Here is a 12,136-nt window from a genome sequence, read left to right on the forward strand (position 1 = left end):
TGGCTCAATGGGTTAAAGCTTCTACCTTCTGCTCAGGTCATGATCCCAGAGCCTTGGGATCGAGCCCCGCATTGGGCTCTCTGCTTAGCGGGAAACTTGCTTCCCTCCCTCTTCCTCTGCCTACTTGTGATCTCTGTCTGTCAAATAAATAAATAAAAATCTTTAAATAAAAGAGTATGGAAATATTGGGCATCGTTACTGCACAAAGCAAACAAAACAAAAAAAGCAGAGAAAACTTTGATCTATATATCACAACTGTAGAGATTTATTTTAAATGGACTTAGAGCTATATGTGAAATGTAAAATTTAAAACAAAATTTTGGTGTGAAACACAGGAGAAGATCTTCACGACCTTGGGTTACAAAAAAATTTTTCCAAACATGTGGAACGAAGGTGTCCCAAAGAGGGGCGGCTTGGTGGTGGTGAAGTTGATTGAGCATCAGAATCCAGGTTTGGGCTCAGATGATGACCTCATGGTCCTGAGGTGGAGCACCCTGGCTGGACTCAGCACTCAGGGTGCAGTCTGTTAGAGAATTTCTCTCTCTCTTCTTCTCCCCTTCCACCATGGTCACTATTTCTCTCTCGCTCCTTCTAAAATAAATAAATATATCTAAAAAATGTGCCCATAAAAAATTGTTGATTTGCATTTCACCAAAATTACAACTATGAAGCAGAACTAGTATACAAAGAGGGATGAACTAAACGGTTGAGGATGTGAATTAACTGGTTTCCTCCTCTAATTGTTTTCCACGTGTGTGCACAGGAGAAGCTTAGACATATGACCAGCTGTCTCCTGCAGTGGATCTGTGCAGGCTAGCTCTGGAGCACAGCTCGGTCAACACTGGACATAACGCTGGTATAGACAAGCTCTAAATCTCTGGGTTATCATGTCCTTTAAGACGAAGTGCTAGAATCCTTCATTTCCTCAGGGTTATTAAACATTTAAAGCCCCAAAGGAAGCAGTAAACTAGAATAATGCATTTCTTGCTCCAGTTGTTTACTGACTATTTGAGCTAGTTATTCAAACTTTTGAAAATTCTGTGTTTTTAACTACATAGTAAAGCTAATAATACCTTTGTCAAAATATGTAATATTATGAACAAGAAATAATATAATGAGCTTAATCCAACCAACAATCTCTCAGCGGATTTCTGTTATCCTTTGGCTAAGTAGAATGACCTGAAACAGATTAATACTATAAGGTTTTATTTCCTGATCCTTCTTGCATGCAGAAAAGTCACCTGCATGTGTTGGCATGTGGAAGAGAGAGACTGACTGGCTTTGGTGCAGGCAGATGAGGCTGAGTCTAAACCACCTGTGACTAGTCAGTGAGCAGAGAAGGAACCGGATGGGAAACACATTTAAGAGTTTGCTGTATTTGGCTTCTTTCATCTGATTTTTCCACATTATTTGTGCATTACCTCCCTTCAAAATTATGGAGAAGAGCTGTTTATATCTTTCTTCCTTTCTTTATGTTTTTCTTTTTTTTGGTCTACCATTTTCCAACATCTCATGCTTCAATGCTAACATCATATGAATTATTATATCACAAATCACTGATTTTATTTATCTACCTGCCCTGCACACCAAAAATCTTGATAATTTAAAAACAAAAACAAAAACAAAAAGGACTGTGGCAGTGGGAGTCTTTGGTGCTCCTTGTCCTACCTCATCACTGATTTCCTGAAAACAAACCTGATAATATTATTACTACAATTTCCCTCCTGTTCTTCAGAACACAGGAAGAACACAAGGCAGTCACACTATAGCTTTCGGGGCCTCCAGGGAATAAGGGCTATTTTTTTCCCCCCACTTAGGCAACTGTGGATCATTTATACCCAAGAGCACCAAGCACATTTATGTGATGATGGCTTTGCAACACTTGGTCCAAATCTGTCTAGAAATGCCTTTGGGAATATAGTTACTTAAAGATTTCAAAAAACTATTAATTCTCACATTCCCACATGTTTGTATTCTGTTCCTCTGAACCATATTGCCTTCAGGTATAAGCATAAGATAAAGGGATGATTCCTAGGACCAATATACTTGTGCTAGTTTTGCAGGACTATATATAATCCATTTTGCTTATTTTATTCCTGAGCTGTCATTAAGCAGTTAAATCAGCTTTTGAAACTCCGAGGCTGCTTCCCTGAGGGATGAAGATCTACTTCTTGCTTCAAAGCGTCTTAGTGAATACTGGAAGAACACTTCTCTTGTAAATTGTAGAAGGTTCAAGATTTGTAGAAATTTTCAAAATATGTTCAGAGAATTCATGTGGGTGTGTTTGAATTCCAGGTTTGTAACTCTCTGCAGCGGATTCCAGGTTTTGGTACTAGGGATAAACTGGCAGAGTGAGTATCTGAGAATGAAATGCTTCCTGATGCAGCCCCAAATGTGACCAGACAGCCACTCGGATCTTATGGTTAGTCAATTACCTTAGTCACCTTGGTTTGTGAAGGGTCCCACCACACATGTGCTAGAATAACTGCCTGCTCTTTATTTTACTTCTATACGATTTCATTCTAAAGCATACAGCCTCTCTTGAAGCATATGACAATTTGATTACTATAAAAATGTTTCGGCACACTTGAGTTTTCATGGCACATTAGCTACAAACAAAATTCTGCCTTTTCGATTCACAGACCTGTACCCCTGGAGATAAAAATACATTATATGTTTATTAAAAAAAAAATTTCAAAACATCTGCCTTCCTAACATAGAGTAGTTTCATCTGAGTCAACCATGGTAAGTTTATAGCCCCTACATTCTGTTACACTAAGGGGAAGTTTGAATGTGTAGTAGGAATTTGTAACTAAATATGACAGGTTCTATTCATTCATAAACAGCAAAATCCAAAGGTACACATAATTTTTATTCAATAATATAAAAAGTAAGCATTTGCACACCTTTTTATATAGAAAAAAAATTAGAATAGTGATTAGCATTAAGAAATGGGTTAGGATAACCAACGGATTATATTAACAGAATTTCAGTAACGGATTGTTCAAATTGGAGTTTATCATCATCATACTTTGTAAACCCATATTATGAAAGCTCTTTTTTATTTTCTTTATTCTTCCCTTGATCCTGTGTGTGTGTATATGACAATATGTGGTCCTAAATTAGTCATTCAGAGAGAAAAGACAGTGAAAGAAAAATGACAGTTTTGAATCACACACGTCGCTAGCTTTTTCACATTAGCTCATGTATTCCTCACTAAAATTCTGAATTTTATTTTGATACCTTAGTTGTGAATTGAGAAAGAGGAAACCTAAAGAGATGAATCCATTTGCTGAAGGATCACACTGGTCAGTTGATTTGAAATGCCTCAGCGCTTCTACGTCTTTCTCTGTTGCTGCTGTTTCAACCCCTTGTTCAGTGGTTGCCTCAAGTTCTTTATTTACCAATTGTGCCTTTAGTTTTTCCATGGGAGGGGTCCCAAGAATCACTATATCACTTCATGAGCGTAAGTCTCCTCAACTGTCTTTTCCCTCTTCCTTTTTACCTCTCCTAACAGCACTGATCATAGGGTAACTTTCCTCAGAATAGAAGCTGGGGGTTGTGTGCTATTGGAGGTAAAATTTCAAAGACGATCTAAAACACAAGGAGGAATCCTTATGAGGAATTTGTATTTTTGTAAAACTGAGTGCAATTTATTTCAAATGTGTTAGAATCAGCAAATCCTAGAATACGTGTATTCTTCTCTGCTCAGAGTAGGAATCAAAAGAGTTTTTCCATACTGTCCTTCATGACGTCCCTCTCAGTGCTCTCCCATAAATGACAGCCCCAGACTGAGGAAGAAACAGGATTTCTGTCTTTTAATATTCATAGTGTGTTACTTTTCAGTCTTGAGAAATTACTTAAATTCTCTTGCTATGTCTCTTCTGGGTAGAATCAGAGATTTGAATTGGTCATCTGATTTCCACGTTTTTATTATTCACGGTCTACTTATATAAAAGTTGCCTATAAATCAATTTGTTTTAGTAATTAGGTATATCTGAAATATCACTGTTGTTTCTACCTCATAAACAAAGATTACTATTCATTGCAATAAGTAGAATATTGGTCAATGGTTCTCACACCCTAAAGCTTTTCAGTACTCCTTAGTTACAGGTAACCGCCGAACACTCTGTGACATAATTATTTTATTCTGTTATATAAAGGAGGACAGAGATCCTTGTTAGTGAGCCTGAAAGCAAAGTAGGAACAAATGGAAAATTTGTCTATGTGTGAGGTTAGAATTCTGAAGAGTAATTTAAAAGAGAATTGATGTCTTATGGTACCGAGTATTCTGTAAATGCCACAGCTGTCAGCTGTCACCTATGTGCCATCTGAAATCTTTTTGAGGAATATCAATAACATAGATACTAAATCTGGGAGTCTCTACAAATGCTGGTTGCTAAATCATATTGTAGCAAAAATATTTTATATTTTAAATAGACATCTGGGGGCCCAAATACGTCTGTCACTTGAGAGTCAGACTAACATAGAAAGTGGGCTAGCTTTGTAAACCCACTAGAATCAGATATTCCCTCTTCAGTGGGTAAAATAGCTCTTGGATGGTTTCTTTTTACCCCACACTCATTTTGCACTGATTAAATGATGTCTTAAGATATACATTAGATACAAAGTTGTGAATTCCTTAATTTTTAATTGATTCCTTATTGCGACAAATATCATTGAGTTCTAACTCACCAGAAAGAGTGTCTTCAAGTTACTTTCAGTATCATCCCCTTTTATTGGCATTTGATCTTTAGATTGTATCTCAGTATGAAATTTTCTGACAAAGCCATGACAAGTGCGTAATTCAAAAATATATGGGCAATTCGACAATTTTATCCTTCCTTTATTAAATGCTACCACAAACATTAATGACAACATCTATTTTTGAAATAATATTTAACTTATGAAACATAAATACAGCAGATGAATGCATTTCTTGAATATTTTTCAAGATTTCAGTCATTAATTGATATTCTCTCTTTTGCTCTATTGCTTTCTTCTGTTCTTTGTCTTTTAATGTGAGAGCAATTCCATTGGTTTAACATGAGCCATTGACAATATCTGATCCGGTAGGAAAGTACAGTATGCCCAACATGACTTATAATTTAGTAGTTCAAACAAATGTGCAGCAAATTTCTTCAGGATTCATTCCCAGAAAATTAAGGCAATTTCCTGAGATAATTATAAAAGAAGGAATGTTGATTTTATATGTAATTTATAAGAATTGGGAAATATGGGGAAAAAAAACTTTCCTTGTTTTAGACTTAATAATGTAACTAGTAGTTCTTTATCTAAACTATTTATAAAAGTATTAATAAAGTATTCATAGTATTAATAGCATTAATAAAAGTATTAAAATATTAATAGTCATGCTAATAAAAAGTATTAATAGTGATAACAGGTATTTTCAAAATAGTATTTAAATATTTAAATAATTACTAAGTAATATTGATAAACATTTAATTATTCTCATTATTGCCATTATACATTTTTCATGATAGATTTACAAAAGACAACATAATTAGAATAAGCAGCTCAATTCCATAAGCCGGAATAATTATTCTTAACACTATTTATGAAAATGTGCATTTTAACAAATTTTATATATAGTGTTCCTACATTCACCTAGAATTATCTTTTTTTTTTTACTTTCAGAAATGTAAGTCCTTATGGAAGGCTACCCAAAACCAAATATATGAAAAATCAGAGAAACTTCTCAGAATTCGTACTTCTAGGACTTTCATATGACCAGAACATAGAAATGTTTTGCTTTGTGCTCTTCTTATTCTGCTATGTTGCCCTATTGGCAGGAAACTTTCTGATCCTTGTCTCCATTCGATGCAGTTCCCTTTTTCACCAACCCATGTACTACTTCCTCATCCACTTATCTTCTATGGACATCTGCTATACCTCTACCGTCACACCCAAGTTAATTGCTGACCTGCTAGTGGAAAGAAAAACCATCTCCTACAGTAATTGCATGTTACAGATCTTTACCATGCACTTTTTCGGAGGCGTTGAGGTCTTCATTCTTACTGCCATGGCCTTCGATCGCTACGCTGCCATCTGCAAACCTCTCCACTATGTGGTTATCATGAACAGGAAAAGATGCCACCTCCTAGTCTTAGCTGCTTGGGCTGGTGGGGCCATCCATGCCTTACCTCTGTTTTCTACTGCAATTGGTTTGCCCTTCTGTGGTCCTAATGAAATCGATCACTACTCCTGTGATGTTTTTCCTTTGCTAAAGCTGGCCTGTACTGATACCTACATCACTGGTGTCCTTGTGGTTGCCTTTTCAGGTATGATTTCCTTAGTAACCTTTATTGTCTTATTTGTTTCTTATGGGATAATATTGTTCACTTTAAGAAATCTCTCAGCTGAGGGAAGGCGCAAAGCCCTCTCTACCTGTTGGTCTCATGTCACTGTGGTCATCTTATTTTTTGGGCCTGTAATCTTTATCTACCTTAGACCACCTACTACTTTTCCTGAGGACAAAATATTTGCTCTGTTTTACACCATCATTGCTCCTATGTTCAATCCCTTAATCTACACTCTGAGAAATTCAGAGATGAAAAAAGCAGTGAAAAAGGTTTGGTGCTCATCATTGTTTTCAAAGGACTCACACTCTTAATTTGAAAAAGTTCATTGGCTAATCGACTCTGAGTCAGAAAAGAGGAAGATATGAATGAAGAAGGCAGGAACTGGATCATGGGGATTATGGACCATCATTGTCATGAAGGGAATGAATGGATGCAATAGGACTATAGGATTTAAATGATCATTGAGCAAGTACTGATGCTTGCATACCAAAATTAATTGTGAAATAAATTAATTTTGTGGGGTATTAACATAGTATAGGTAGGGGAACGTTCATAAAAAATATTGAGCCAAAGCAAATAAATCAATGATATATTATTAGTGAATTATAAAGGGAAATATTTTAATGATAGTTTTCTTAATACATTGCACTGACAGACTTTCTTTTGTTGTTCAGAAGTTGTAATGTTAAAAAACAATAATAATAATAATAATAAACAGAAACAATTTAAATTTCTGATAGAACATTCCTTATTTCATACAAATTAGTTGTGTGAATGAACAAATATTTAGAGTAGAATCTATTTCATTTCTTTTAATAATTTATTTTTTCGAGAGAGAGAGAGCATGAGTGAGCAGGAGCGGGGCTTTGGGGTGGTAGGCTAGAGCGAGACGTACAAAAAGCTTCCCACTGAGCAGGGGACCTGATGCAGGGCTCCATCCCAGGACCCTGGAAACTGAACCAAAGGTTCAGCTTTTTACAGAACTCAACCCCATTTAGCAATCCACTCCTTACCATTTACCCAAAAGAGTTGAAAACTTATGTCCACAAAAGAACATACGCCATACTTAACAGCAGCTTTATTCACAATTGTCCATACAACTGAAAGCAGCCAAGACATCCTTCAGTAGGTGAGGATAGATAAACTGCAACATCACACAGTGGAGTATTATTCATTGCCAAGAGTAACAAGCTCCAGGCCATGAAAATGCTTGAAGACCCTTCCAATGTGTTCCCCATGGTAATTGGCATTCAGCTCCATCACAGATATGAGACACTTCTTGATCTTGCCTGTCTTACTAACTAGACTTTAGGAGCTCAGTGTGCAGCTTATAACCCAACACATAGTAGAAGTTCAATAATAATTATTGAATGAATAGATGAGCCAATAGCCACAACTGTATTGAAATGATTGTGTTTTCTGCACACTCTTTTTCACCCTTGGTCTCTGTTATGAATCCTCTCCTGGGAATACTCTAAGGTAACACATGTCTACTCATCCTGATGATTCCCTTTCAATTTTCAATTTTTGTGCCCCTTTTAGTGTGTTTTCATCTAGGAAATCTTCCTGACCCCCCTGGTCTTTGTTGTGTGTCCCTCAAAGATGTTTCACCCTGTGCTGTCACTACTTTCAAGAACATTTTAAACATGGTTTTGTCATTTTCTGCTCCACTCTGGGTGTCCCTTAGTGGATAAAATGCTCTCTGAAAGCAAAACCCATGTTGCTCTCTATTCAACACTTTGCAGCCCTAGCAATCATCACTGTTTCTGATATATTTTGGGGGCTCAAAAAAAATTTATTGATTAGTAAGTGTGGGATGGAAGGAATAAATGGGGTGTATTTATCCTGAATTTGTTTTCTTTGTAGATGGAGTCACATATTTTCTTAAAACAGTATTTCATAATGAAAAGTTACCAAGAAGTAAACTAATTAACAGAAAAATGACACGAACAACTCACATTCATAAGATGGCGAAATCTTACTGAGAGCAAGGAGAATATCAAGATAAGCTATTTGCAGGGGGCTTTGGTGGCTCAGTAGGTTAAGCATCTATTTTTGGTTCAGGTCATGGTCCCAGGGTGCAGGGATTCAGCCCCACATCAATTTCCTTGCTAGACATAGAGCCTGCTTCTCCCCAAGCTCCTCTCTCTCTGTCAAATAAATAATTAAAACCTTTTAAAATTTATTAAAATAAAAAAAACTATTGTTCCTTCACTGATGATCTCAGTTTAAATTTATTTCTCATTACACAGTTTAATCAGAAGTTAAAACAAATTGTGGTTTCCTAAAGACATTTAGCTAGAATTCTGAGTCTCAATCAGTGAAAGTAGGAAAAAGTTCCCTGTCTCCAGTACTATTCCTTTGCTCTACATTTTCTTGACTATGGCTATCTTCCATTATACCCTTATCACTCATGCAATATTGATTGTGCCCCAGCATTATGCTGCCTTGTAGAAACAATTTTTAATAAATAGTCAAGTGGGGGCGCCTGGGTGGCTCAGTGGGTTAAAGCCTCTGCCTTCAGCTCAGGTCATGATCCCAGGGTCCTGGGATCGAGCCCCGAATCCGGCTCTCTGCTCAGCAGGGAGTCGGCTTCCTCCTCTCTCTCTGTCTGCCTCTCTGCCTACTTGTGATCTTTGTCTGTCAAACAAATAAAGAAAATCTTTTTAAAAAATTTAAAATAAATAAATAAATAAATAAATAGTCAAGTACTCTATGGAGTGTAACTTTATTTAATAAATAAAAATTCCTCTCAAATAATAGCATGTTCATTTATTGGAGTTATAATTCTTTCTGATGGATTAGCAGCCTGAGAGAGTAACATGAGCAATACAAAATGACTGAGATCTACAAGAAATTTGGAAATTTGAGGTAATCTTTGGTACCCCACAGAGGTTAAATGACTCTTTGCTTTATAAGCCTGTAGTCATTTTATACTACAATTTTAATGGCAACATGTTATTATCAACCCAGGCATATAAAAATGAGCAGAATTCTTAATAAAAATATATTAGAATTTATAGATAGGGAATAGATGATAGATGATAGATAGACGTAGGAGCATAGCAGGTTGTTACGTTTTCTTTTCTTGCACACTTTCCTCTTCCACTCAGTGCAGAATCTGTCATTCACAGCAGCTTACTATTTTCTTTATTTGGTAAGTATTCCTTCCTGAGATCATCCAAAATGTCCTTTGACTTTAGCTTCTGTTGCATCAATGTCGGACTTCAGACATATTTATTTCTCACTTGAAATAACTTTTCTACTACACAATTTCCTAATGGCATTTTTCATCTGGTCATTTCTCAAGGCATAGATTAAAGGATTTAACATTGGCGTTATCATAGTATAGAACACTGCAACTGCTTTATCAATAGATAAAGTAACCGGAGGTCTCATGTACACAAATAAGCAGGGCACAAAGCATAGGACAACCACTGTGATGTGGGAGACACAGGTGGAGAGGGCTTTGCGCTTTGCCTCCAAGCTACGGTTCCTTAGGGAATGCAAAATGACCACATAGGAGATGATCAAGAGGAGGAAGAGTAAGACACAGATGAAACCACTGTTGGCAGCAACAAAGAGCCCTAGAGTGTGGGTATCAGTGCAGACAAGATTGAGCAAAGGGTTCAGATCACACATAAAGTGATCTATGACATTAGGGCCACAGAAGGGTAAAGGGATGATAAAGAGGATCTGTATGGCTCCATGAAGAAAACCTCCCACCCACGCCACTCCCATTAACAGGCCACACACCCGCCGATTCATGATGGTCGTGTAGTGCAATGGCTTGCAGATGGCCACATAGCGGTCATAGGCCATCACAGTGACTAGGATGACATCAGCACCTCCAATGAAATGTTCCCCAAAGATTTGGATTATACATGCATTGAATGTGGTGGTCTTCTTTTCACGGAGTGAATCTATGATCAGTTTAGGGTTATTAACAGAAGAATAACAGGCATCAATGAAGGAGAGATTGGCAAGGAAAAAGTACATAGGGGACCCCAGTAATGAGCTGGTGGTAATAGTGACCACAGTGAGCACATTTGCTACCACAGAGACAATGTAAATGACCAAAAACACGAAAAATATGACTTTCTTCATCTTTGGATTCTCTGTGAGCCCCAGAAGAACAAACTCTGTCACGTTGTTCCTATTCACCATTATTTCCTAATATGATTAATTGCATTACCTGAAAAAAAATCACTTTCGATTAATGCAAACTTCAATTTATTAAGCTTTTTCATCTAGTAAATAAATACCTAGATTCTAATGATTTGTGGATTCTCGTGAGTTTTTTTGAGATACAAAATAAGTTTTGTGTTCTTTAAGATTATTTTATCTCCTTGGTGAAGTTTCTGTCGCGTTTGGCCATGGGGAGCTTTGTAAACACACAGGCAAGAGATCATTTGTGCACACTTCATCTGAGGTGACTCAGGTTAACATGAAGTATGGGACCATACACATTGTGGCAGATAAGTAAGAAAAGGGAGGTAGTTTATGATGTAAAGGCTATGAATGCAAGGTTGAGGAATTTTCACTTTATCCTTAGGAAATGGGGAGCCATCGGAAGACAGTGAGAATATATATGAAAAAGTGAAGAGGAATTTGAGGGAGAGGTAATAAGAAATATAATTTAATAAAGATCTTCATGTTTCTTGGATGCAGTGGGGTGAGGTTCAGTAAGGGATTGGAAGCAGAGACAGAAACCCCAGTTAAGAGATTTTTTCATATTAGTTGACATAGAAATAACAGGGCATTCGTTGTTGATTTGTAAAGAAAGTATACAAAAGTTACTATAAAATAAATCATAATGATTTTGACTAAATACAATAACATTATAATTGCTAATTATATTTATATATATTTAATAATTGATTGCTATATTCACGGCATACTAGCAAGTGCTCTGTACATAGGATCCCACTGAATAATAATAATAATAACCTGTGTGGTTGGTATTATTCCTTCCATTTTGAGATGAGAAAGCAGTGTCAAGGACTTAGGTTGATGGTAATAAAAACATTAACAACATTTATTAAATTGAATATTTAGTGGCTCTGAGTGTTTTTGTGGACATTTGCTGATTTAATCCCTGCCACAGACCTGTAAGATAATTCCAGCTGTTGTTTTTATATTTATTTTATACATTATGTAATAGAAACATAGAGAAGTTAAAGATCCTGCCAAGATCAAGATGCTAATTAAGGGCAGAACCAAGATTACTTCAGTTTATACTTGTTCATGATTTTCCTCCAAGTTCTTACCCGTGCCCTATATTGTTATAATTAACAGCACTGAATCTCCTTTTTTATATGACCATGATTATAATTGCTTTATTACTACTTTGGAGGCAAGTGTATAAAACATAATTTCATTAGGAGACACACACACACACACACACACACACACAGACTGACACACTTGAACTCCCAATCATCAAATAAAATGTGGTAAGCGGGGAGCCTGGGTGGCTGAGTTGGTTAGTGACTGCCTTTGGCTGGTCATGGGTCATGATCCCTGGGTCCTAGGACTGAGCCCACACCAGGCTCCCTACTCCATGGGGAGCCTGATTCTCTCTCTCCCTCTGACTGCCTCTCCCTCTCCTTCTGCCCTCTGCTCCCCCTGCTTTCTCTCTCTCTCTCTCTCTCTCTCTCTCTGTCAAATAAAAAAGTAAAATCTTAGAAAAAAATGTGGTACCGTATTCATCGAAAGATCTTTTTATCTTGACTTCTCCCTCAGACCTAGTTCTCCCTACTACAAACCATCTCCTAAGCAAAATATCTGTTAAATGTTGAAAAGGATTTCCA

General features: G+C 36.7%; 2 protein-coding genes across 3 annotated transcripts; one reads left to right on the top strand and one right to left on the bottom strand.

The window, feature by feature from the left end:
* The first annotated feature begins 5,698 nt into the window (after nt 1-5,698).
* LOC123949137 (olfactory receptor 4P4-like) lies at nt 5,699-11,332 on the top strand. Of its 2 annotated transcripts, XM_046016484.1 has the most exons (2): nt 5,699-6,597; nt 11,326-11,332. In XM_046016484.1, the coding sequence occupies exons 1-2, from the start codon at nt 5,699-5,701 to the stop codon at nt 11,330-11,332; spliced, it is 906 nt and encodes a 301-aa protein (XP_045872440.1). The 2 variants fall into 2 exon arrangements, with proteins under 2 accessions (XP_045872440.1, XP_045872439.1); XM_046016483.1 differs by lacking the exon at nt 11,326-11,332 and having other exon boundaries at nt 5,699-6,634.
* On the bottom strand, nt 9,561-10,490 carry LOC123949138 (olfactory receptor 4C13-like). Its single transcript, XM_046016485.1, has one exon. The coding sequence runs from the start codon at nt 10,488-10,490 to the stop codon at nt 9,561-9,563; it is 930 nt and encodes a 309-aa protein (XP_045872441.1).
* Nucleotides 11,333-12,136: the final 804 nt, after the last annotated feature.

Source organism: Meles meles, chromosome 8, assembly GCF_922984935.1.
Source record: "Meles meles chromosome 8, mMelMel3.1 paternal haplotype, whole genome shotgun sequence".
In the NCBI taxonomy this organism is placed as follows: Eukaryota; Metazoa; Chordata; class Mammalia; order Carnivora; family Mustelidae; genus Meles; species Meles meles.

Bases quoted from the DNA above. Each gene is read 5' to 3' on its own strand.
- LOC123949137 (XM_046016483.1), top strand. From the start codon at position 5,699: ATGAAAAATCAGAGAAACTTCTCAGAATTCGTACTTCTAGGACTTTCA.
- LOC123949138 (XM_046016485.1), bottom strand. From the start codon at position 10,490: ATGGTGAATAGGAACAACGTGACAGAGTTTGTTCTTCTGGGGCTCACA.